Source organism: Lissotriton helveticus, chromosome 3_1 (assembly GCF_964261635.1).
Source record: "Lissotriton helveticus chromosome 3_1, aLisHel1.1, whole genome shotgun sequence".
Taxonomy (NCBI): domain Eukaryota; kingdom Metazoa; phylum Chordata; class Amphibia; order Caudata; family Salamandridae; genus Lissotriton; species Lissotriton helveticus.
In genome coordinates this window covers 1,023,765,175-1,023,793,147 of record NC_136061.1, presented here as the reverse complement: position 1 = coordinate 1,023,793,147, position 27,973 = coordinate 1,023,765,175, and the positions used below count along the sequence as shown (strand labels likewise).

The window sequence follows — 27,973 nt, the reverse complement described above, 5'->3', positions numbered from 1 at the left end:
AGAATGCAAAAAGAGCAGCAAACACCCTTTCACAATACAAAATGGGAAACCATGCAGGGCAAGCGAAAGCACAAGGCAGAAGACATCAGATAGGGACATCTGTTACATTTCCGCCTGCAGGTTAGCACCAGGAAAAAAACTTGAACCAGCGACCTGCATGGACAGACTTGACAGATAGTTTTCTAGTAGTTAAGATGACATTCACTACTTCTGGTGGTAAGCTGAAGTGATTTCTATGGTAAAGAAGTTGATGCAAGAAAGCTCCAACATGGTAAACATCACATCCATCACAGTGGGGTGGAACATCCATTCCTGATCCTCTACAGAAACTCAAACGATCCACCTTCACAAATTGCCTGCCAGGAGAGCTGCCACTGGAAAAATGCTTTGTGGCAGAACCTACTACCAGAGTCATAAGGCAACTCGCCAAAGTCTGTCTACCCACTCCACCCTGTCGGTGACATAATAGACGGGGTTCACTGAGAGAAACTCTCCTGCAGAGATCAACAGCAGACATGCCATCAGAGCGAGCCGAATGATGAAATTTCAGTGCTTATTTTGTGCAATCTTTGATTTGACAGGGACCAACAACCTCATGCAGTTACGTGCCCTCGGGGAGTGCCCCAGTCCCGCAAGGAGACGTCCACAACAACAATGGCTAACGGCTGTAGATAACAGAAGGGGCAAACTAACATGAGGTTGAATGGGCATATCTACTAATTGAGGTCTGACAGAAAAGAACGGAAGATATCCACACAAGCAGAGAGACTCTCATGATGTTGCAGCCATTGACTGCTCAGACAAAACTGAAGTGATATTGTACACCACCTGGTGTGCGATACGAACAAGATGCAAAACACTCTAAGACCTACTAGACAAAGCATCTGCATAACTAGAGTCTGAAACAATGAATTATGATCATATTCTGACAGTCAGATTCCCAGAGATGGAGGAAACCCTCATGCAGGTCAGGGACACCACCCACTGGGGTAAATTCAGCACATGAACATCTGACTCTCCGACAGCATTTTGAATTTGTCCTGATCAACAAAGATTTTTGGAGCCTCAAATACATAATAGGCCTGAGGTCTTCTATCCTTCGTAGGGACCAAATAATTAAGAAATTAGACTTCCAAGCCCAGCTCCTCTATGGGCATAATTTCTATGGTTCTCTTTTGAAGCAAGGCAAGAACTTTCTTACCCAAGGGTGAGGCATGGGCTAGAATGCAGTTCCTGATGGAAGGCTGGTGATCTGGAGAGTCTCCTGTATTGTGAGAGGGTAACCTTTGCGTACCACGTGGAGCATTCCTAGATCCCTTGTGATGGACTCTTACCTGGCAAGCAATGAAGAGTTGGCCTTTTGACCAAAGTGTCTCTTCCCCATCAAGGGCATATCCATTAAGGTAGCCTGGACATCACCAGAAAATCCAATGGAGCGCACTCATGCATGCTAAAAGAGAGTAACTACCGTAGTGATAGAATGGGCCATTATGTCAGTCTAATGTATGCCATATGTTAGGAAAAAAATTAAGGAAGCTAGGTCATCTTTAAATCAGCTCAGAAACGGCTCTTTGTGCACACTCGAGAGCTAATCACTGCCAGTTTGCCATTTCCCCGAAGGGCAGCTGTAGACCGTCTTAGAGAGCATGCAGCATAAGCACTGCAAAGACAGTTTGAAAGGACCAAAAGCTTTCCATACGAGGGAGTGAAGTAATTAGATTTCACGGTTTGGAGGTTCTGTAGATGTTTGGGTTTTATTTCCTCAAAAATGCTTGAACCACCAAAAACTCCAGAGAAACATGGGTGAACAAGAATGGAGGATCAGACAGCACAGACCAAATGCATCTAGCAAACTGCCAGTGGCCTTAAAGGTTCTTTTCCTCAAGCAGCCAGCACAAGTTCTAGCAGAACTTCGTTAAAAGGCAGAATAGTCTTGGGGCGAATTGAAAAGGACTGTACGAATTCTGTAAGGATGATGGCTATTGATTGAGCATGGTAAAGGACAAATGAAGTGCCTCCCTGACTTACGCACAACAGCTGTGACTTTGCAAACTTCCTGAAAAGGGGGTTTGAAGGATAAGGAGTCATCCCTTCAGGGGCCATATTGAAGTCGCCTGCAATGTGAAGACCCTGGTTGAGTGGGAGAAGAGGAGATTCTCAGTCTCCAAATCATCGGCCTCTGAGAACTTAAAATGCAGGTAAGTGATGCCCAGTGCATCTGAATCTTCAAGAAGCGAGTGGTCCTAAAGGGGCTTTCATATTCTTGATTGGCACCCAAAAAATGTCCTCCAACTTAACCATGCGTAGTTGTGGAGTTGGAAGCAAGGACCTAATCGTGCTGTGCAGCTATTACTTAAGGAAAATTTGACGGATCAAGTCAGGCCCCAAGCGCTATTTGTAAAGTGAGGAATCTGCAGCAAGGAATATTTATCTAAAGGTTACCTTATGGCAGTTTGAAATGACTAGGCTTGGGGGTTGAACAACAACCCTGCACTTTCTGCTATATGGCACAAGCATGCACGGTTCGCAGTCACAGCAAAACAAAGTGAAAGCAGGCCACGCTAACAGTATGGTCTACTTTCTCTTGATTGGTTCTGGGGCGGACATCATTTTTCCCACAAGCACTGATCTGTGCGACAGAGGAAATGCTGGAAAGGGGACAATTTCCCCTTTCAAGTGCTTCACTCCTTTGTGGATCCGGTGTGTTTTGGGCCTTTCCTGTCAAGGAAACCAGGCCCAAATTTACTTTACCAAGATGTGAGGAAAGTATGATTTTAGCCCAAGTTTAATGTTAAAAGGGCATTCTGGGTAACAAAACCTAGTGGGAGCCATAAAAGTAACACCACTCTAGACTTCCCTGGGTGTCTAGTATATAGAAATGTCTGGGTTTGGTAGGTTTCCCTGGGTGTCCACCAAGCCCGGGCCCAAATTCTGCAAATACTTACGTTGACAAAATTCGGATGTCCCCATGACAGGTTGTCTGGCCTTTCTTGTCATGGGATGTACGCCCACCATACAAGCGGGTACCTCTGACTTCGAACACACAGCAAATTTAACAAGATTCACATGCCTCATATCAGAAAGGAGCATTTGGGGAAGGATATAAGGTGAGTTGGTGCGAAAAGGCTTTGCTCCTTGGGAGGGAAAAAATCATGCTGACCAGCCTGAAACAAATAAAGCCAGCTAATAGAAAGCCAGAAAACGTAAATAAAAGACCACAAATCCAATGGTAAGCAAAGGGCAGAACGTAATCCTGGGGAAGCTTTCTGGATGTCCCCAAGATTTATTTAATAAATCAGGCAGCTGCACTGACTGGTAGGCTTTGACCTAAAAAGCTGTGTGTAGGTGGTGGCCCATATCGTACAGGGGGACAATGTATTGTACAGTCCCTAGATGCATTCCCAGGCTCACAATGGGATATTGGTGTCTGCCATAATAGGTAGTGATATTTAGCATGCAGGCATGGCAGAAAATCTGTTGCGAGATGATGTATACAAGGAGGTGGGGAGAATCCTTTATTCTTGTTGGGGCATTCTTGTCAGAGACCATTGTCTCTATTGCAGAGTGCTGTCAATCTCATAAAAGACACTGGGCTGACACCACCTGTTACTGGCAGCATCTTTTTTTATTTTATTTTATTTTTATTGTCAACCCACTTGAATACATTTGACAGATCTAGAGGCATTCCTAAAAAGATTATGCCCCTTTTGCTCTAAAAACCTGGCCCAAGAGGATGAAACACCTGGAGGTTCGTACAGGTTTATGCCAGGGCAATTATCCTCACTGGGGAGACAAGCACTCAGGACAGGCGATGAAGAGATGTAAGAGGATTTACTTCTTATCTCTAGTAATACATTGTTGAGGCCTTTGGATAAGGAATACCAGGAATAAGGAATGCCTGAGGGCAGAGTATCCACAACCCTCACTGGATGATAAGGTGGACCTTAGATTCAAAACGGTTAAAGGTCACCACGTTGCTGGAAAAGTTCATCAGGGATCTGAGGATGGCGCTCGACAGCTACTGAAAGATGTATCAGGATAAACTCCTGGACATCTGAGGGCTGCAAACAACAATCTTGGATAAGGCTGAAGGGCAAAGGAGTTGGTGAGAGTGACTTTCCTAGAGATGCTATCTGGCTGGGCTCAACATGCCATTTGCCTTTTGGTGAAATTGTTGTTGTCCATCAAGAGAAATCACTCTTTCATATGGGGTGCCCTTAAGTAACTCTTCGATGAATGAGGCACATTTTTTCCACTGTTATGTCCCTTGACAAGACAAAAATGTTTCTGGCCCCAAGTTCTTTGCTGAGGGGAGTCAAGATAGCAATGCATCAACCAGCTGTTTCTCTAATTTGAGTTCACAGAAAGAAGAAAGCTACATTAGAGGCACACTGTGGCAAGACCAAAGACGTGTTGGGGTATTTTTCTTTTTAAGAGGATCAGGAAAAGGATATAGTAGTACAGCTAGATTCTGGGGTTCCCTGAATGCCCACTGTGGATACTCCGGTAAAAATAATCAGGTGTTCCTTCTGAAGGTAGGGGGTATGTTAGCCTTGGTCGTTCACAGATGGCAGACTGACTAAGGGGACAAATGTGTACTCCAGACTGTGACCAGATTTCATATATAATTTGACTGTTTCTCAAATAAAGGAAAAACACTGCACCCATTATGTTTTGCAAGGGAAAGGATCCTTCTCATTTATAGGAAATAATACATTTAAAGGCTTAAGGACCTAGGGCCACGCGTATCAAAAAATAGCATTTTCCGATTAGCAAATAGCGATTTTTACCGAATGGCTATTTGGTAATCGCAAAATACTATGTATGTAAGGAAGCGACAAAGATTTAACAATTCCTTAATATTACCAAATAGTGATTCACTAAATAGGTAATCGCTATTAGATAATACTACTCCATTTGTTACTAAGGGCCTAAACGCCCAAAGGTTCGAATGGTTTTGCATTAGCTAATTTGCAAATACCGAATTGCAAGTCATGGCGAATGCTTATCATGTCAGCAGAGCACCTATTTTACTCTGCAAAAGGGAATACTAACCAAGTTTTCAGGCATATTTTTTTAATAAAATTTCCAAAGGTTATCACTAGGCAACACCTTGCTTATCTCTAGGAGTATTTCACACAACAGTTTCCATTCTGCAATATCCCTATTCATTAGAATCAGAAAACAATTTATGTGAGAACAGCCTTGAAGTTCACCAGTCCAGTTCAATGTGGTCATGATTGCTATGGTTCCCAGTTACTGGGGACATGGCCTATCAGTACTACTGGACTGTGCGTAATGAGGCAAATACAAGATTAATTTGCATAAAGATTGTCCCTTTCATAAAAGGCACAGACAAGCTAAAAGTGACATTATGGAACGTGCCCAGCACAATTACCAGTGATTCAGATCAACTGAAGCATTTCCAACTATCACTTTTTGGCTGCCTTGGTGTAGTCTTTGAGCAGTTCGATACTGTTGTGAAAGCAGAAACAACAAAGTGGATTGTGGCTGGGGAGAATTAGTACAAAGTGTCGACTTACGGAGTGGGTAAAATAAAGAATAATTTTAAGAACTTGGAGCTCATAAGAGATATGGGAGTTCAAATTATGGTATATAGTGTTCAAATGCGTGAAGTAAGAAGGATAGGACAAAAGAATTGTGTGTTACAACGGCAAATGAAACATCTTGATTAAATGTCCTATACCAGTGGTTCCCAAACTTTTGACTCCTGAGGACCCCCATTGAGTCACCACTAGAAGCCGGGGACCCCCAAGCACTTTGTAGGATTAAAATTTCAAACATTAAAACAGTAATTCGAAAAAAATGAACACACGTTTGCACACAAAACAAATCCTCGAATTACTAATGATTTTAGGAAAATATTTACAGGCCCCTATCACCATGAAAATCATTTTTTGCGGCGTTCCCGTGGCGATAGGGGCTTCGCCTTATTCACAAGGCAGCGTTAAGCCACTTAACGTGGCTTAACGCTGCCTTGTAAATAAGACTCCCTTTCATCCAATGCTTAGCGTTAAAGGGTGGGCAGTGGGTGTTGCGTGGACGTTTCCCCTGCAACACCCATTGATTTTGACGCTGCCCCCTATTTACAAGGGCAGCGTAAATGGGAGGCAGCGCCAAAATTGAGACCAGGGACAACCGGGTCTTAACAGGAGAAATGCTTCATTTCTACTCGTTTTTGCAAAACGACTTGGATTGTTTATCTTCAGGAAGGTGACCATTCCTGCACCTCAACAATCTAAAAAAAAATGCCATTTTATAACTTTCATGTGTGCTGCATTAAGCAGCACACATAGAAGTGATAAAACGACACTTCAAGATTGTTTATGTGCAGGAAGGGGGACCTTCCTGTACATAAACAATGTTCCCCTGTTAAGTGTAGAGCCAGCGCAGGGGAAACGCAGGGCTGCACCATATTCTTGTAAATATGGTGCAGCCCTGCGTTTCTGAAGTGGCGGAGTGTGTTGTTAAGCCAAGGAGGCTAACAACACTCTTCGCCACTTCTGTATTTTATATTGAAAGAATTTGCAAAAAAACAAAAAAAGTTAATGGGAAGGTTGGTGCTGCGTCTCCGTGACTAACTTTTCAATGGTTGGCTTTTTTTCGCAGTACGAGGCTCCTGCTCCTGCCAGGGCCAGACTGGAAACCCAAACCAGCCCTTGGCAAATGATTTCAGACCAGTCCCCATACTGAGTGCAGTGAGTGAGCCTGACCACTACAAAGGGGACTTTGGGTGGTCCTCCCCCCAGCAATTTAGGAAACAATGGTGCAGTCTACAACACATTGATCATTATATATTGAATTGTAGTCGCTTTTAAAGAATAGTAAATGAAGACCTGACTATGCACCAGAATACGACAATCTTTCTGGGGGTTCTTCAATGATTCCCCCACCATCACACTCCAACAGTGCTTCTCATCTCTCCATAGCCCCGCTCTGTCACGTGTATTTCCTTTTTTATAGCATCTCTCATACCATTGCAGGATGTCACAGCACTTTACATCACACACATATAGAGACAGTGAATCATACATGTAAATCAGTGTATAGAAAGTGTTACATAAGGCAAAGGGGACTACGAGGTGTAGAATTCACATGTCATTCATACTGGTAGGCATTTTTAAAGAGTGCTTGTTCTGGAGAAGCACAAACCCAGGATTCAGAAAATAACACAGTGGTTAGCAATGACTTTAACAATAAAAATGTATTTCCACCCAAATAAACCTTTTTAGCAGCATCAGGATAATGAAAGACTGGGAAAAAACATAAGTTACTAACTTGTACCTTACAGTTTGCAAGCAGCTCTTTGATGACAGTTTATAGGTCTATTTGCTAGATTACGACTGTCACTTATGAACTGCAGAGTAACAAAAGAATCCCTGTGACAAAAGCAGTAACGCACTGACCTATGCATATAAAATACTGTTTCTTAAAATTCATGGTACACTTCCTTGCAGTAGGCATATTAACCCTCTGTGCTACATTGGATAAGTCAAAGCTGCCACCAGAAAAAACTCTCCTCTCTCCAGCAGGGACATTAATCACTGGCGTTATCTAGACACTTTTATTGTTCTTTGAAAACTGCTAATTAAACAAGATACTTTGCAGTGCTTTTAAAACTGCTGTCTGCGGACCCCCTGGGAATGTGTCAGGGACCCCTGGGGGTCCGCGGACCACAGTTTGGGAAACACTGTCCTATACCATACAATGGATAATACAAAACCAATACATGTTTTGAAAAAGTTCAAACAAGCTAAGGATCATTTACGAATGTGCAACAATAAACCTATGATAAAATGTATTGTGACGTTTACTGTGATGAGACTCACTCCAAGGAAGAAACAAGCATTTACAATGCAATGGTTTTGCCTTTGTTAAAGTTAGAGCTATTGGCATTGCTCTTGACACTCTGAAGCTCCACTCTGAAGCTCCACTCTGCACTCTGAAGCTCCACTCTGCACTCTGAAGCTCCACTCTGCACTCTGAAGCTCCACTCTGAAGCTCCACTCTGAAGCTCCACTCTGAAGCTCCACTCTGAAGCTCCACTCTGAAGCTCCACTCTGAAGCTCCACTCTGAAGCTCCACTCTGAAGCTCCACTCTGAAGCTCCACTCTGAAGCTCCACTCTGAAGCTCCACTCTGAAGCTCCACTCTGAAGCTCCACTCTGAAGCTCCACTCTGCACTCTGAAGCTCCACTCTGCACTCTGAAGCTCCACTCTGCACTCTGAAGCTCCACTCTGCACTCTGAAGCTCCACTCTGCACTCTGAAGCTGCACTCTGAAGCTCCACTCTGCACTCTGAAGCTCCACTCTGCACTCTGAAGCTCCACTCTGCACTCTGAAGCTCCACTCTGCACTCTGAAGCTCCACTCTGCACTCTGAAGCTCCACTCTGAAGCTCCACTCTGAAGCTCCACTCTGAAGCTCCACTCTGAAGCTCCACTCTGAAGCTCCACTCTGAAGCTCCACTCTGAAGCTCCACTCTGAAGCTCCACTCTGAAGCTCCACTCTGAAGCTCCACTCTGAAGCTCCACTCTGAAGCTCCACTCTGAAGCTCCACTCTGAAGCTCCACTCTGAAGCTCCACTCTGAAGCTCCACTCTGAAGCTCCACTCTGAAGCTCCACTCTGAAGCTCCACTCTGAAGCTCCACTCTGAAGCTCCACTCTGAAGCTCCACTCTGAAGCTCCACTCTGAAGCTCCACTCTGCACTCTGAAGCTCCACTCTGCACTCTGAAGCTCCACTCTGCACTCTGAAGCTCCACTCTGCACTCTGAAGCTCCACTCTGCACTCTGAAGCTCCACTCTGAAGCTCCACTCTGCACTCTGAAGCTCCACTCTGAAGCTCCACTCTGCACTCTGAAGCTCCACTCTGCACTCTGAAGCTCCACTCTGCACTCTGAAGCTCCACTCTGCACTCTGAAGCTCCACTCTGCACTCTGAAGCTCCACTCTGAAGCTCCACTCTGCACTCTGAAGCTCCACTCTGAAGCTCCACTCTGCACTCTGAAGCTCCACTCTGAAGCTCCACTCTGCACTCTGAAGCTCCACTCTGAATCTGCACTCTGAAGCTCCACTCTGCACTCTGAATCTGCACTCTGAAGCTCCACTCTGCACTCTGAATCTGCACTCTGCAGCTCCACTCTGAATCTGCAGCTCCACTCTGCACTCTGAATCTCCACTCTGAATCTCCACTCTGAATCTCCACTCTGAATCTCCACTCTGAAGCTCCACTCTGAAGCTCCACTCTGAAGCTCCACTCTGAAGCTCCACTCTGAAGCTCCACTCTGAAGCTCCACTCTGAAGCTCCACTCTGCACTCTGAAGCTCCACTCTGAAGCTCCACTCTGCACTCTGAAGCTCCACTCTGAAGCTCCACTCTGCACTCTGAAGCTCCACTCTGAAGCTCCACTCTGAAGCTCCACTCTGAAGCTCCACTCTGAAGCTCCACTCTGAAGCTCCACTCTGAAGCTCCACTCTGAAGCTCCACTCTGAAGCTCCACTCTGAAGCTCCACTCTGAAGCTCCACTCTGAAGCTCCACTCTGAAGCTCCACTCTGAAGCTCCACTCTGAAGCTCCACTCTGAAGCTCCACTCTGAAGCTCCACTCTGAAGCTCCACTCTGAAGCTGCACTCTGAAGCTGCACTCTGAAGCTCCACTCTGAAGCTCCACTCTGAAGCTCCACTCTGAAGCTCCACTCTGAAGCTCCACTCTGAAGCTCCACTCTGAAGCTCCACTCTGAAGCTCCACTCTGAAGCTCCACTCTGAAGCTCCACTCTGAAGCTCCACTCTGAAGCTCCACTCTGAAGCTGCACTCTGAAGCTGCACTCTGAAGCTGCACTCTGAATCTCCACTCTGAAGCTCCACTCTGAAGCTCCACTCTGAAGCTCCACTCTGAAGCTCCACTCTGAAGCTCCACTCTGAAGCTCCACTCTGAAGCTCCACTCTGAAGCTCCACTCTGAAGCTCCACTCTGAAGCTCCACTCTGAAGCTCCACTCTGAAGCTCCACTCTGAAGCTCCACTCTGAAGCTCCACTCTGAAGCTCCACTCTGAAGCTCCACTCTGAAGCTCCACTCTGAAGCTCCACTCTGAAGCTCCACTCTGAAGCTCCACTCTGAAGCTCCACTCTGAAGCTCCACTCTGAAGCTCCACTCTGAAGCTCCACTCTGAAGCTCCACTCTGCACTCTGAAGCTCCACTCTGAAGCTCCACTCTGCACTCTGAAGCTCCACTCTGAAGCTCCACTCTGCACTCTGAAGCTCCACTCTGAAGCTCCACTCTGCACTCTGAAGCTCCACTCTGCACTCTGAAGCTCCACTCTGCACTCTGAAGCTCCACTCTGAAGCTCCACTCTGCACTCTGAAGCTCCACTCTGCACTCTGAAGCTCCACTCTGAATCTGCACTCTGAAGCTCCACTCTGCACTCTGAAGCTCCACTCTGAATCTGCACTCTGAAGCTCCACTCTGCACTCTGAAGCTCCACTCTGAATCTGCACTCTGAAGCTCCACTCTGCACTCTGAAGCTCCACTCTGAAGCTGCACTCTGAAGCTCCACTCTGCACTCTGAAGCTCCACTCTGAAGCTGCACTCTGAAGCTCCACTCTGAAGCTCCACTCTGAAGCTCCACTCTGAAGCTCCACTCTGAAGCTCCACTCTGAAGCTCCACTCTGAAGCTCCACTCTGAAGCTCCACTCTGAAGCTCCACTCTGAAGCTCCACTCTGAAGCTCCACTCTGAAGCTCCACTCTGAAGCTACACACCGCGCAGGGCAGCTCTGGATGCTGATGCGAGAGGCCAGCTGGGAGGCGCGCTGCTCGTCTTCCTGCTCGTGCTGACTCGGAGAGAAAACTTGTTTTCATTGGGAGAGCGGCCTTCAAAGACCCGGTCACTGCGCCTCTCCGAGTGTTTAGCTTGGGATAAAATGGGCGCAGTGTTGTGGTGATGACAGTAGAGCAAGGGAGGTGCCGGCAATGCCGGAACAGACTCGGGGGCGTTCCCGGCGTCGCGTGACGTCGGCAAAAGGCAAAGAATGTCAGGAACGCCCCCGTGTCTGGTCCGGCATTGACGGACAGGCCCCTCGTCCAATGGCAAGGCTCCGTTTACGGAGCCAGCCAATCAATGACGAGGGCCGACCCAAAGCACCCTACAGTTCTCAACAGGATTTCGCCTGCGCGAAAAGCTGCGCAGAGCGCAGCTTTCGCTAGGCAAAACCTAAAAAGACAAGAGAACGTGTACTCAAAGAAGGAAGTTAAAAATATACTTACTCATGATTGGGGATGGGGGTTAAAAAAAAACCTTTTAGATTGCACCAAGACCAATCTGGTAATAAAAGTTTTAATCGGGCAGCTTTTAAAATGGCACTTTTGGTTGCAAAAAAAAAGTCCAGCTTGAGGAGCTTCTTTTAATCATGTCAATGAATGCTCTACCAATAAAGAAATGTATTATCTGCCGTGGTTATTTATCTTTGGTTCAATATGATAATATAGGGCAAGCATTAACAAAAATGTTTACTTTTGAGGTTTGCTAAAGCTTGTATTTGTTACTTTTAGATCCTTCGAATTATAGTAACCCTGCTTATTTGTAGTATTTTGAAATATTGCAAAGTAAATGTCCAAAGTAGACTATTCTAATAGCCAGGCTACCAAACTTTTGAACAGCTCAAACGAAAAAAAAAAGTAAAATAAATACATCTTTTGTCTGATGCACTGATTGCACTTTATACTGGAGAAAATAATATAAAATACGTACATAAAGATTTCAGAGGAGCTACAACCTGGCTTAGACTTACTTTGTGGAATGCTGCCTTTCTATGTCCCTTGGCCAAAATATATATCCATAAAAAATACAATTTTCATTCCGTTAAAAATTTCACTAAAACTGTCAACTATTTAAACCACAATAATCAGGTGCTTTGTTAAACTAAAATATTAAAAATAATCCATCATGTCATTTATATACAAGTTGGCTATTCTCTCTCAGGGTCTCATCCATGTATACGATAATATCAAGCCATCAGGGTATTATGGCAAGAGTATTAAGACATGGCTGGCTCAGAAACGATTTTAGATCGGACAGGCCAGATGGATTCTGGGTATTTTGCAAAAGAAAATACAATAGGCAATGCGGTATCTGATCTACATACCTTGTATTGCCGAATACCCAGATTTCGACATAAAGACACTATCGATCGCTTGCGTTCTGTAAAAAAAGATAAAAGGAAAAAAAGGTGGACGTCTGTCCCTTCTGCTCTCTTGCAAGCTACACAGACTTTACTACCTTCACTAAAACCCCTCCAGTAACCGGGGCAAGTGGTAGGATTCCCAACCTAAACCTTTTGTATTGTATTGTAAACAAAGGGGGGGGGGGATATAATCATGAAAGGGCTCAAACCTTGGGGTCGATTTGAACTCTAGAAATCTATTTGATAGTGTGCCCAAGTTTGATGATTGGTTAAGTGTATCCTCTTCTCCTTCCAAAAGGCTGCCTTCACCGTCTTGGTGAAGTAATGAGAGATGGCGGTCTCCAAAGGTTAATCAGACCCAGTCCAATTAATGTCCGTTTTATATATTTCAACTGTGGAAACAATGCCACTGCTCTTGGTATACCCAGGATTTCACCTAGTTCGGCCCTGTAAGGTTCTGGTTCTTCAGCTGACCAAGTCTGTACCCTATACAAGATTGATTTTAGTCTCACTGTGGCGGTTATCAAATGCATATCCAAGTCCAACTTAAAAATAAGTGTCGTACTTTGGGGTGCTTAGGTGCTGCCCTCAAGAATTTGTTGTCAGCGACACCCTATGCATTGACAATGCTATGGACCCAAAGATCAGTGCCATACACTGCAGCAACCAATGCTTGGGCTCTACATGTTCCAGGTAGTGGTGATACCAGATGGAAATAGGACTTTTTTGCAAAGCCCAGGATTGCCGCCATCCTGTGGTGGAGAAGGAGGAACTATTCGCTACCTGGCTAACCCATAAGTTCGTACTAGATAGGCAGATTCTCAGATAGTCAAATTCTGGCACGTTTTAAAGATTTATTCCCTCCAAACTAACAACCCCTCTGATATATGCCTATGTGGATGGATAGACATATATTTGGTCTTGCTGGTATTAATTGCCAGGCCATGGTTGGTACAGAAAAAAATGAAATACAATGAGTAGGGTAGCAATACCCTTGGGGTTTTAGATACTAATAAAGTATAACATGCAAATAATAGAGCTGGTATTTTTATCACCCCCAACACTGGTGAGTTATTTTCACAATCCTTAAGGAAGTCCACACAACCATTATTATACAGCAAAAACAGTGTTGGGGCAAGGACGCAGGCTTTCTGCACCTCTTTGAGCACCCTTTTTAGGTCTGTCATTTCCCAATTTACTCCCAATCTAATCTGCGCATAATTGTCAGCGAGAAGATGCACAATTAAGTCAAGTACAGGAGGTGGTATCCTCATTCTTTTTAGAATACCTCAAAGTTTATTTCTAGGGACAACATCAAAAGCTGCCTTCAAGTTAACAAATGCGACGTAAAAGCGGCCTTGATTAATATTCCCTGCTTTTCACCTTAAAAGTTGAAATCTAAAGACCTGGTCCACGGTGCTTGTCTTGAATCTGAACCCTGCTTGAAACGGTTTGTTCTCCTCAATCCATGTCAGTAGGTGGTTCAGTATTTGCCAACAGAATTTTTTTGGGTCAATGGGCCTGATTAAGATGGTGGTTGATCGACACAGGAATGGAACCTCCCGACATGTAGTCAGCAGTTCCACTCAAATTACGATGCACCTGCCATGTAGCCGGGCGGAGAAATGCCTTTTTCTGTTGCAGACCGGTGAAGGACCGCAGCACACGCCGCCATGGGAAAAGGAATTTTGCAAACATCCATGCACCATGTGCCCAACACCACGTGGTGCCTGGCAAAGGGTGCATGGATGTTTGGGGGGGGGGGGAGGCACCACATGTGCACCCTGGCCCCATAGTGGAGGCCCACAGGGGACAGGGCCCTGCTAGGGGCCCCCAAAGTCCCTTTCGGTCTGCCTTTACATGGCGGTCGGACCACCATGTAAAGGCAGACCGAAAAGGACAGCGTATTTCCTACGGCAGTGCCTCCGCAGGCACAGCGTCCATTGTAGGGATTACGGTCCGACTGATGCTCGGACGAGCGTCTTGAGGCTGTGGGAGGTGGCGGTGAGTCACTTCGACCGCTGCGCTCTGATCAACTATCCTGGCTGCAGGGTGGACAACCACCAACAGGCCTAATAAGGCCCTAATAGGACGATAATTAACAGAGTCAAATTTAGAGCCTTTTTTGAAAATTGAAATGATCTCTGCTTCTCTCCAGGAAGCAGGTATCTGGGCACCTGCCATTAAGGCATTAAAAATGTGATTTAAGTTTGGTGTCCAGATATCAAGTTCTGCTTTAAATTGTTTTGCAGGGATTTTGTCCGGCCTGGGGGCCTTTCCCATTTTCTGAGCACTGATCACACAGCGTGTTCAGCCAGGGTGAAAGAAACCAGATTTTCCCATAGCTTCCTTGATGATATAGCATGTTCTAAAGAAGTTCTAAACCTTGAACAGGAAGGGATCATACCGAATATAGCTGGTCAAATGTAGCATACCCCTATTGCTTCCACCATACAGGACTGGAAATGGCTGGTCCAATCTTCCAGAAGTATGTTATTCTCGAGTCTTATCTTATTTAATTTGCCACCATTACCAAGCAAGTGCCAAAAACCTGTGATTTCCATTTCGGATGGTATCCAATATTTTGTGTCATAGGGTTATGTCCTAGGAAACTTGGGCATGAAGCCTCTGAACCGTCTTCTATTTATACCTAGATATCTTGATGTCACTTGCACCCTTACTTTTAATAGCTTTAATTAGGTTGGATTTAGCTGTTCTACAGCCTTTGTTATACCAAGTAGGCTGGGTATCTGGGATAGCATTTCGCCTAAACGGGGGTTTAGTAAGAAAGAAAAAAAAAATGTTTAATGTCCTCAAAAAACTAATTATGAAAGTTCATGACAGACTGGAGTGTAAAATTACAATCAACCATTTCCGACATACTTATACGCAAATGTTGGTAAAGTGGAGCATGGGTCACCTAATTGCAAGCTATGGCTTCCCACTTAATATTTCTCCTATTGTTGGTGACAATTATATCCCATGTTTATACTTTAGATTACCAGCCTGGGGGTCGGGCCTGCCTTGATGATTAAGTAATAATTGAAGATGATCACTTTCATGTCGTTCTTTGACTTCCATGTCAATAAGGTGGGGCAACGAATGCAAGTCTAAAAATACATAAACAATATTACTTGCCCCTTTTAAAATTGGGCTTTGTTAAAGGGTCAGAAGGTGTTTGACCTGTACGTGCTCTGATGCGACCACATAATGAAAGGTCTCTCACTTGCAGTTCAACTTTCAACCTTTATTTTACACACAGGTACATTTGAGGAATACCTTGTGCTTGATCTTCATATGAAACGACCCGCATAATAGCGGACGGCTCAAACCAGACATTGAAGTTTCCTCCCAAAATAACGGCAGCTTTTCTATCTAATCCTTCAAAAGTCTGAGAGTAAGACTGTGGACTCGATTGGCTTTGGGGAGCTTCTATAAAAAAAAAAAAAATTTTAAAGGTTTTTCCCGTTCCAGGATACAAGTTCTAAACCTAGGATGTGGGAGAGCCTATATTTTAGTTGTTTCACCCAGCATCCAGGTGCAACATTAATCCATATGGTTATACCACCTCCCAAACACACACCTCCCCCGAGGGTCTGCCGGCTTGCAACCTTATAGCTAGTACAAAATAGGTCTTGAAACCAGACTTCTGAATTGCCGTTAGACCCCCGGTTTCCTGGAACAATGTCTCCTTTATCAATAAAGGCACCCCCGTCCTCTTGTGGCACTTTGTTTTTCAGGCCCACTATATTCCAAGAGACTACTGATATGTTGGTTTGAGCATTAAATGCTAAAGAGTCTTCACCCACTGTGGTAGGACATGCATATACACACATATTCAAAGCAATGGAATGGGTGAAAATGTTCATATGTACTGTACCAGGGAAACTGGTACTGCAGATCTGTGCAAGATAAAAGGAAAGGGCAAAAAAAAGGTTGACGGTTGCCAGGAAGGGTTGCATTAATAATTGAAAAAGTAGAACTTGCTACATCGGGGTAAGTTTGGTAAGAGTGCTTTTAGGACAAGAGTTGGAGAACAAGGCTAACTCTACTGTCTGCTCCAATAGGCGATTGGTGTTCTCTAAATAGTGGAGTCTGAGTCAGGTGTATATACATGTGATATCTTCTTGAGTCAATCAACGTGACTAAAGGAAGCTATAGAGTTGTCGATAGTTGGTTGAACTTGTGTCCAAGTATATTTAAACTGAATGTTATAGTTGCCAGGAGGAAAGGTCCTGTGCTCTAGGTCCACTAAGTTATTTGCCAGATCAGAGGTGGACAGGATTAATCTAAGATGTCAAACCCAGGACTGCTGCCTCCTTTTCACGCTGATGTCATCTCAAATGAGTGATCGACAACCGCCAACATGGCAGATCCAATGTATCATCTTTTTCTTAAGGGAATCTACTGTCTCAATAGTGGATAGGCCTGAGGAAGATAGTTATCATAATGTAGCCTAATTTTGCATATTTACTCCTGCCCAAGTTACTCTTTTGGTCATTGTCTTATGCTCCACTGTGAGCATGTGGATAGGCCGGATTGTTTGGATTGACCTTTGGGGGAAACCGTACCAGTATTTAACTTTATTAGAGGGCCAACCGTCCTTGCTTCGAGCCTAGGCAAAGATATTCCTGGAATTTGAGAGTTAGGTTTAGTGGGTGGCGCCTGCACTGAGAGTGACCCATGCGGAGATGTAGGAAACAGCTGGGAAATTGGGGCTACGTACTAGGAATTAATTGAAGGTTAACTGTGGAAATCAAAGATGAATCCAAAGATTTAAAAAGGCCTACTTCATCCTTCAAGGATTGGACGAAGGAAGTGAGTAAAACCGTGTTGGTAGAGGAGCTCTCAAGTACTGCTAGGTCAAGAGTTCGGCATTCCGGGATATTACTTAGCAAAATCACTGTCAGTTCTCTGGTCTTCCTGCAGCTCACACAAGAGAGCAAAGAGATTACTACAGGGCACAGAAGCAAGAACCAAGTCTTAAGCAGTAGTGCCTGAGTGAGAGGAAAGTACTGGGACAGCAGGAGGAGAAGATGGACGTTGTGCAATCTGAGCTTCGGTGGAAAGTTTGCGTCCCTGGGCCCTTGTTCTTAAAAACATCCCAGGTATTCTCCGACAACTTTCTACTACGGTGCTAGATCTTGATGCTGTGGAGCAGGAAACAATGGGGTCCAGGACCAAAATCTGTTTGCAATCTTCCAGGAGGTTATCGATCCTATCGGGTACCAATTTTCCCCAGCTGATTTAAGTGTTTTCTTAGATTTTTTGGGTTTTAACAGCCCCAGCAACCCCTTCCATTGTCTCCTGTTTTGCCCTATGCAGCTATCAAAGGCGGGACACAAATGAAAATCAGGTGTCACCAAAACACCAACACAAATCGGTTAACAAGTCAACAGTGGGTCAGTTTAATATTTAAATGCTCGAGTACCAAGCAAAAAGCAGGGAAGTTGTTCAACAGTACCTTGACGTGGTAGACATTAATGGGGTGGCCCAGCCAGGCTTCCTTCAGTCACTGACAGGCGCAGAAAGGCCAGTCCTTTGCCCACACAGGAGGGTCTTTGGAGCCCTTAAGTAGGATAGATAGCTATCAGCTGCTGTTCCTGCAAAGGGTTGCAAGCGTAGTGCCCCTGCGGCTTACCCTCGCAGAGGCTCAACCATGGCTGAGACCAAGGCTCCTGTGCGGGATTGACACGCAGGATTCACTGCATCTGATGGTATTTGCAGTAATCCTCTTCCCTCAGCACACCAAAAATGGCAGATAGCAGGTCCCCTTCCCACTATCCCTTTGCAAATCAAGTAACAGCATCACCAAATCCCTGGTCAGTTGGAACTGCAACAATTGTAGCACATACAGCCCTCTCCCCCCCCCCAAAAAAAACAAATATATATATAACACTGTCAGGTCACTAGTCATAAAATGATGGCAACATCGTGTTTCCCCATTAAGAAACAATAGGCCACAAAATGAACCTCAAAAATCACTCTGAGGGAGACACAATCAAATTAAGTCTTCTGCACTATGCAGAAGGCAATCTGTAATTGATGGCGGATTACTCAACACCAAATCCAGCAAAACTACCAATTCAGACAAAAATTCAAATCCCATAAACACAATGACTGGTCCTTCAAAGTATATGGACCAGGGCCCTGCAAAAATCCAACTCCAAGTAACATTTCATTCTTGAATACATAAAATCATATAAGTACATAGCAGCTTAAACTACAAATGCTGATGTGATAACTGAGTAACACCGGAGAAGGTGGCACAATACAAATTAATTATGAGTGAGAAACCAATATACCCAAAAGCAAACTGATGATAAACATATAGGTCAGCCTACCACGAAACAAAAATATTGAAGACAAAATTAGATAACATAGTCCCTACATGGGATATTATTCACATTAAAGTGAAATACATTTTGATATCTCCTTACAACTCATGTATTATTAAGTTCAATTATATGGAAAGATGTGCCCCAATAAATACCACCCTAAAAAGCATTGTAATAAAAGCAATCAAATTTGAATAACGAATAAGCAAGCACACGTGTTCAATATTTAGTAAGGCAAGAGCTGGAGCTACTGGCAAGCAAAATGTGCAGCACTAATCCTCAAAAAGCAGTGAAACAAAACATGATATTATACCGCCCAATGGTTCACACGAACGTTATGACATTTTTGCCTAGCTTTGTAACCACAGCTGAATGAATAAACAAACCTATAGGCCCATACCGAATTAAAACAATGCCCTTCAAACTGTGATGAAAGTCTCCCCAGGACTTCAGAAACATGGAGCTGGCAAAGTGGAGGGATTATCTTGCCTCATCTCTCCCACATAATATTCTACAAGTTATTGAGAATATGTAAATTGATACGTATATTGGGAGAAATAATTCCAATAGCCACTTTGCTGCGTTAGCCTGCTCACAATATTTAAATAAGATACACATTAACACCATATTTCTATTTCACATAGTTATACCAAAAGGTAACAAAAAAAAATACGATGTGAATGCAAACAATCGCCTCTAACTGTCCCAACTGTTGAGAGAACAAAAAGGCAATAAAAGCTGAATTTTGATGTACTATACCTACCAAGGACTAGTATCCATGAACATCCAACCTGAAAATGAGCCAAAAATGCCCTTCAACAAAGCTAACTGTTACTGTGAACAGTCACTGATATCTCAGCAAAACCCCAATAGTGTCTAAATTAAGATGAACCCTACTCAACACTCATTTCTGAAAAGTTCTCCTACAAGAGTTCACCAACCCTGGATACCAAACTTTCGCTAATAAATAGCAAGGGCAACAAAGTACGCTGAACAAATGTTCCAAATACCAAACCTATGTTTATTTATCTTATCATCAATGCAGAATACAGTGCTAAGTTCTCAATGGCTTGCACAGCAGCCGTTTCATTAAGTTTCAATAGGACATTATCACCCATCACAAAATGAGTGAGTGGTGTTATACAATGCCCAAGGAAACATCCAGGCCATGCTCCTTGATGAATAAAAGCCTGTGCTCTGCTGTGTTTTTGCCATTAGCCAATCCAGTCACCAATTAAATTAAAAGCTTTAGCTTTTCCGTTAGGAACAGTGCCTACCAAGTCACAGGATTTTACAAAAGTTCACTCGATTGTATTTAGTATCGTAGAGCTGAATACAAACAGATGATTCATATTGCAGTTTGCAATATCGTGCACTCCAATTACTCAGACAATGAAAGACAATTAAAACGGTCCATAAACAACAAGCTATGTGCTGGGAATTACTATAGACGAAGTACTTAGATTAAACTAAAACGTAAGCCAAAAAGGGTTGTGTAAAACATAAGTAAAACAAGACTGCGAGAACCATACCTCTGCTAAGGTACATGGCTATGTTAAAGTGCCGAATGCACTGCACTGTAGTCTTTAAAGCTATCTATTTATCCCTTGCGAGCTCCTCCAGTATGGTCTTAACTCAAAATGGCACACACAAAAAATGGAAGTGCGATAATATAGAGTTGCTTGTAGTTCTGTACTTAAACCATACAAACACCATATGAAATCCCACTGAACATAAAGCAACATAAGTCTCAAACTCACTGCACCCTAAAGTAAGAGATCCATGTGACAAAAAGGGTCAAATATAGGTATTCAATATTTTACATGAAAAGGATAATCATGACCATATGCAATTGTGATGCTTACTCTGATCTCCGGACTGCACGTCCTGCCAATAAAGCCAATTACTTCTGACATAAGCTTTTAGGATAGCCTTTCTAATATTAGGAGCTGCTTTTATCCCTCCATCGTCGCTGTGCTTAATCAAGAGCCGGAAAGATACCACCCACTTTCGCGGCACTCTCTGTGACCAGAAGAAATAGGGCCATTTGAAAACGTTTGTTGCCGACAGTTGCGGTCTAAGGCACCATGAAATTGCATCATGATGCATCCATGAGGTGACGGGGCAAGCACATGGCTTATTGGTGTTGATTGTAAGTAACGACTAAATGGACAGAAAAACAATCACGGTCCACCTGGGAGATTGTTTGCAATGAGAAAAAAAAGCTTATGGACTATTGGGATGGAATGAAGGGTACACGAGACTAAGAAACGCACATGGTGGTAGGTGATAAGGGCATGATGGAGAAGTTGAGCAGAGAAAGGAAGGTGGCATGATGGCAGACATAAAGGAGAGGAACTCAGGGGTACCACAGACCAGCACGTAAAGGATATTTACAGCAAAGCTACTTATTTGATGGGACGCAACAGTAAATAACTTTGCTACTACAGGCTTAAATAGGTTGATAAATACAGTATGAAGGTGTAAGATGAAAAATGGAATGCAGATGGTATTCGGTACTTAGGGTGCTCCCTGAGAGGCCCAAGTCACCCATGCATTTCAGGATTTGAATTTGCTCTCTGGTATTTTACTCATATTAGTCACAATACCATCAGAATGCAAATCTGAAATCAATACTGGGTGAGCTCCAATACCCAACATGGGTCAACTTGAGAGCTCAGAAAGTGAGTTTCATGAAGAATATGAAGTCACAGGAGAATTGGACAACGAGAATGAAAATCAAGAAGAGAAATGTGGAAGGAAGGTAATAGAGTGGGAACCAGACAGTTGATGGGCATGTCACAAATGCACAAGCTGGCCGATAAGGGTAAACGGTGCTAGGCTGAGGCTGGTACAATAGATTGATATAGCACAAACAACTGACATGGAGAAAATGCTAAAGAAAAATAGGGCATATTGAGAATTTATGCAGGAGGTGACTGTCAGACCAGGCGCTATGAGGGCTACTCTGAATCCGTAAAAGACTGATGAAAGGGTTATGTATGTTGGTTCGTGAGTTAATGAGATTACTGGAAAAATAGACTACTTAGGATGGGCATAAGTTTGCAACGAGAACAAGAACACAAAGCCTAGTAGCGAGGAGGAAGAAGAGGGAGTGGTGTTTGATGGATTGAAAGTGATGACGCATAAAAAAAAGACAAAGGGCTGATATGAGCTAGAGTTATAGTGGGAGGTTTGAAAAGATTATGGCTAATAAGAATTATTGAATATTGTTTGGCCGAGTAGTACTCGGTTTGGCAGTGGTTTCCTGTACTGGGAGCATCTTTTAGAAGGACTAATGCGACAGGGGGAATGGGCAAGAGCTGAGATTTACTGGATTTCTTTGAAGGGATGTGGGGGCTGCTAGGAGAGAGTCTGAAGAGTAATAGTTAATGAGTAAGCATTTCAACAAACGATGGCTAATGAAAAGTTTTAATGGTAGGAGTTTAATGATCGTCGGGGGTTAGAGAGGTTATAGGCAGACTGACTCTTAGGGTGACTTAAGAAAGTAACCGGGTAACATTTAGAGGGGAATAATGGATGACAGGTAGATAGATGTGGACTGAGAGGGTGCCGCTGGAGACACAAGGAGTAGGGGGCTGACGGACTGAAAATGTGACGGCTAATAGGGGAGTGGTTTAAAAGAAATGAGGCTCGTGGGTTCAGCAGGCTTAAGTGGTGGATGGGAAGGGCATGAGAGGGGAGGCCGCCGGGGGGCGGAGGGCATGAAGGGGAGGCCGCCCGGGGGGAGGGAGTCGCCGATCCCAGCGGAGGCGGGGCCGAATCATCTGCCGTCGCTGCCTGTGTTTGAGACTTACCGCGCGGTCCGCGGCAGCAGCCGCAGCCTCCTCCTTTGGCGATGGCGACCCGATCTTGCTGCAGGTAGCTGCCAGCAGAGCGAGCGGTGACGGCTGAGTGTCCTACCCACAGTGGGCGGGTTCAAAAAGAGAAAGTGGGTGGCCGTTAGTGCGGAGCTCACACAGGAAGTACAGCTTGTCTCTCACACAACATCAAAATGTACAAACCGGTGACCCCTGCACATATCACAAGGCATGCGGGGCCGGGGGGCACAAGGGGGCCAGGGGAAGGCGCAGGGCCTGTACCTCTCTCACCTGCGCGCCGCCACCGCCGTGCTGCAGGTACTCGGAGCCGCCACCTCCGCCGCCGCTCTCCACCTCCAGTGCCGCCATTTCCTCGCGCTTCACGGGCTTCTCTGGAGCTGCGGGAGACACGAGAGATGAGAGCCGGCCGCACAGGCCGCGCCGCCCCCTCCCCCGCGGGCCCGGGATATGTACTACGTACCGGTCATACCGCGCGCGGTGCGGCGGGCTCAGCGCCGGGCCATGGCTGCCGCGGGAGGGGCTCAGCACCGGGCCACGGTGCGGAGCACGGGCTGCGGGTCCAGCAGACCCGGGCGGGTTTTTTCCCCTTATTTTTTTGATTGACGGTGCGGGAAAACACAAAAGGTGGGGCTTGCAGCCAAGCGAGGGGGGAAAGCAAACGTCACGAAGCGGAAGTTCCGCCCCTCTTCTCTACCGGCATTGGCTCGGCACGACGGGAGCTGAGCGCTGATTGGGCAAGCGACTTGTCAGTTCCGGGGTCAGGGATGCTGGGACTTCCGCTTGGCACCCGTGGCTGTCTGGCAGAGTCTGGGGACAATGAATATCCGTGAGCACTTTAGATGCAAAGACATCAACGTTTTCGCTAACACCGAACGGGACCAGCTACTCTGGGTTATGCGGCAAGCCACCAGCCTGGAGTAGGCTGAGGCGCTTTACAAAAAAAGAGAATACCGGAGATGTCGCCGCCTCCTGTCACCGCGGGGTTTTGACAGCTACGCTGGAGTGAGGCTCCCCGGGAAGCAGTGACAGGCGGAAGTGCCGCAGCCTCACGACACCGTCTTTTTTACGTTTACTCGTAGACATTAACTATACTTAGTTGTCACTCTTACCGAGGTCTTATTGACAGTCTATCGAAACGCTCTGGATTTATCTTCTCGCCCACTTTTCTCAACTAGTTTTGGCAGAACCCGTGTATCTTTCTACGGTGATCATGGAACGTACTTTCCAGACTGCTGCAGCAGAAACTGACAGCATCGAGCACTCCGTATTAGCCAAACATCTGTTGGCTTAAAGAGCTGATGTTACGGTCATGAGACACGTTATACATAGCCCACTTTTACATTTCCGCGATTCAAAATAGCATGGTCTCCTTAACTGTTCACTGACCAATCAGTAGTGCTTTGCTCAGAAACAGTGTTCTCAAGTTACTTTTTAACGGATAAACATCTAAAATATCTGCGGTTACCGTGGATTTTTTTTGTTCAAGCTTGGAAATATATCAGATTTCGGGTTTATTAGTATTTGTATTCAATCGATTCATACCTTTTTGTGCATGGTTCGTAGTTTTTCTAAAACTTCGCAAAGCCTGAAGGTATTTGTACGTTTTCTTTTTTAGATTAAAGGTGGTTCATGAGATGATCATTTTCCACATTTATTAATTAAATCAACAATTCGGTTATCTCTCTAGGGAAGTTGTGCAATTTATATACTTGTAATTCTGGGGTTACCTTGAAGGGTCATTTACACGAATGTTTCCCATGAGCCAGTGCAACGACTTCAGGATGGAAGTTGCCTGCTCCTTGTGTGCGTTGTTCTGCATACATCTGTTGTCTTGAGGATTTCTTTTCGTGAAGTTCTGTGGTGGGCAACCACAGCCCAGTGAAGACCGGGACACTTGCATGGGAAGTTACTCACCAACGGAAGAAAGAGCCTCGAGAGTTCGATTTGTCGATACCCTGACACTGCCAAGCATCAAGATGCGTGTCTCTGTGATGCATGCGCTTGATGGCACAATAAATCTCTCTAAATTCAGGTTAGAACTAACATTTCAGATTGCAGTCGTAAAACTGCAGCTTCAGTCTTTGATCTGGTCTGCTTTAACAAGCAGTCTCCCAGACGTCTACGTAGTTGGAGCTTGCGACGGAAATTGTACCAACCTGCCCCTCGACCACTTGGATGTCCTTTTGCAGTCTGGTTGGCGAGGTCGTTTGTAAAGGTTGGCTAGTTCCGAAGCTAGGGAATACGACATTAACAAACTTGCTATACGCTGACTATCTAGTCTTGATTAGTTAGACCCCTATTGGCCTTCAGCACCTCCTGGACGTAACGCAAACATTTTCTGAACAAAACTCTTTGAAAATAAACTTTAAAGAAAACTAAAGTCATGATAGTAAATTACCATAAGAAGACAAATCCCAGTTGGAACTTGGATGGTAATCGACTAAACGGAGTAACAAGCTATAAGTACTTGGGCATCCTTTTAGATCAACACAATTCCTTCAATCCTCAAATGGAATCCTTACGAAGGAAGGGAACTATGACCTATCTAGCACTAAAACCTCTGAAGAAGCTGCTGCCTGACCTAACGCTAGATCCTTTTCTAAAGGTCCTGCAAGCTAAATTACAGCCCACGATCACCCATGGGAGTGAATCATTGAGAGGGAAAGATGAAACAACTCTAGATAGTATAATAGCGTCCTCCTATCGAGTGAACTTTCAGCTTCCCAAATACGTCTCTCCAGACCAAATAAGGTTGGAATTTGGGCTTCAAAACCAGGTGATAGAGCAAAGGGGAGCCTTCGTAAAATGCTGGCACAAGATCAAAGCAGCCGAAGATGGGATTTTGAATAACCACCTCTGGGTAGAGTTGTCTCCTACCGGAAAATCGCCAGCGAACAAACATCTCTTGGAATCCATCAAGATCTTAGGCCTGATAGACCTTTGGAATTGCCCAACGGTTTATTCTGTATTTAAAAACATTGTTACAAAGACAAGACTAATATCAGTCATAGAGGACAAGAAAGCATTATCAAAGAGAGCCCATGGTTGGGCTGTGCTTTACAATTTTGACGTCCTTAAACCTCAACCCTACCTACAGGCAAGAACTAAGTTGGCGACTAAGGAAAATGTTTTAAAACATTGATTGGTAGTCGGCTCAATCGCCCCGTTTTTGTCGCCCTGGGAAAGAAGAGGAGGAGACAAGTCATGCCGCCTGTGGCATGGAAAACCTTATTCACATTATTTGCGTAAGGACATAAGGTGCACCCTACTAAAACCATCTTTTAACCAGCATGGAGTCAGGTCCTGCAGGCAGGCGGTAATGCTGTGCTTTAATCCAACTTTAGTTTAGCTAAACTGCCGCATTACAACATTTTTAGATCTCACTACATTGACATTGAAAAACATAACATCATCGGGCATTAACTTTGCTCTATAAGATTGGCAAGGGTATCTTTTGATCTTGCTTCATCTAGATAACTTGAGAATACTTACAATCGTATTATGATGCCGCAAACGGGCACAATCAGTAACTGTTACCTGAAGCCAGGGATCATTTTGAATGACTAGTGCACCTCAAAAATAAGAGTGAAAGTTTGCAAAAGAACTTGGTGGAGTGAAAATTTAAATAGACCATTCTTACCAAATTACTTTTAATTAGACTGAGCATTAACTGTTGAGGAAACTATTTTTCACGTTCTAATCTTAATCGTTTTATGCACAAAAAATAAAGCGGAACGTTTTTTAACTTTGTTTAACTTTTGTATTAATATAATCTGTTTTGATTTTAATGTCAATATATGCAGTGGTTTTAATTAATCTATGCATAATAAACTTACCTTAGTAGATGAGGGCGCATGTTGATGGCCAGCAGGCCTTGATTTGCTATCACTGCCCCAATCTACTTCCTAAGGGGCATAGTTTCTTACCTTGTTGGCCAGTCTTGGGGACCCTTGGCTTACAGTTGCATGTGACTTTCTTCTGTCATCTCCGTTGTGATAATCCTCTCATTTCGGGCAGTTTACACTTCGGAGCTACATCCTGAATGGCAGCTTGAATTTTTCTCCCGCACGTCTGTTTCTTCTGAAAACCCAGCCTCTTAGCTGGACGTTGTTGTCCTTTGCATCTCTGACATGGCAGCTGGCTTCATTGTGCTGGCATAGTCTCTGTTGGGTATTTACCAAGTCTAAGTGTCAACGTGGTAGCAGTTTGTTTTGTGTCAGTCCTCGAAAAATCTTCTTGCCATGGTGAGTTCGATTTTATCAGGTCGAGCCATATTTAAGACCTACTCGCCCTTTCTGGCGAATTGACAATGAACAGGTGTTCTTTTGAGTCAGAAAGCTAAGGAGCAGTAAAGATGCCTTTAAATCTTTATTCAGATACAGGTCAGAAGTTAGTTTACAATTACTTTTCCTTCTCTGCCTGCAGATTTTCAGGATTTTATTAAGAACTGTCTGACATGCTGTATGACGTGTGAAATGAAAGACAATAGGGTATCAGGTTTTTACTAACACACATTTAAGTAGCTAATAAATCCTGTACAAACATTTCAAAATATATTTCATCCTTTGTGAATGCCCACTTTTTGTACTTCTGTGTGATGAAAAAATATTTTAATAGGATGAAAAAGAAATCAGGACACTTTGATGTGCAAATGGTGCATATGTTTTCGAAACCCAATTTTACAAATTTTTGTTAATGCACTATATCACATTTTATTAGTACAGCTCCATAATAGTGGGAAGATTTATGGTAAGTTTTTTGGGAAAGTTACTGTCTGTAAATGACAGTGTTCCACCACATCACACATTATTAAAAGTGAGTGTGTAAACATGAACTGAAAAACACTCCTTTCCCTGCCCTAATGGCAATGCAATAAGTAAACTGAGAGGCAAGTTGGGGATCATGTGTACCCTAAATGTGGGCTACATTCTTATTACACTTGAAGCAAACATTTCGTCTATTTATTCAAACAAAATAGTTTAGTTCAGCTGAAATGCTGAACTGTTATTTGAAGGTGCACTCAGGAGAATGAAGAAAAAGGCGACTAAAATAAAATATTTGCCAACGATCACACAATTTGAGACTAGTTTACGGGTCAAGTACATAAGTTAGGTCGAGTAGATTATTCAAGTTATTCTACCTGCAGGCTAGTAACATGATTATGATTTTTTGAGGCCTGTGTGTCCATTACTTGGCATCCAAACAGTTTAGCTAGGGTTCTCCTCATTGTGCAATGAGGAGCATTTCTATATGGACGGAGGAATTGATGGATTGTAGTTTCTGTATCCTCATTTTGATCTACACTGATGCAGGTGTCTTTTTTTCTGCCTTCTCAAGTCTTTTGACTTCTCGGTTGGCTTGTTACTATTGATTGCACTGTTATCCTATGATGATGATGATGATGTCCAAAATCTATCCTTTGGAATTGCGGTCTGTTGGCTTTGGGGGTTTTATGCTGTCTGAACATTTTAACGATGTTCTCTAACTTTTGGTGGACTTTGCTAAAAGCGGTTGATATTACTAATCAAACAACTGAATAGTTTGTATATGAATTGGATATTGTAGCATCCTCTCCTGCCTGGGTACCCGCTAATAACT

The 27,973-nt window shown here is 44.2% G+C and overlaps 1 protein-coding gene across 3 annotated transcripts in view; it reads right to left on the bottom strand.

Annotated features, from left to right (window-relative positions):
- The window catches only part of SP3 (Sp3 transcription factor), a 189,040-nt gene extending 165,641 nt beyond the window's left edge, over positions 1 to 23,399 (bottom strand). Inside the window, exons 1-3 of one of the 3 annotated variants that reach the window (XM_078681549.1) lie at positions 22,836 to 22,974; positions 22,646 to 22,752; positions 22,352 to 22,453 (exon numbers count right to left, since the gene is read on the bottom strand). In XM_078681549.1, the coding sequence (XP_078537675.1) occupies positions 22,352 to 22,453; positions 22,646 to 22,752; positions 22,836 to 22,842 (216 nt within the window). In that variant the 5' untranslated portion in view covers positions 22,843 to 22,974. Of the gene's footprint in view, positions 1 to 22,351; positions 22,454 to 22,636; positions 22,753 to 22,835 lie in introns of all 3 variants that reach the window. The other 2 variants (XM_078681548.1, XM_078681547.1) reach the window with 2 other exon arrangements.
- Between the last annotated feature and the right edge of the window lie 4,574 nt (positions 23,400 to 27,973).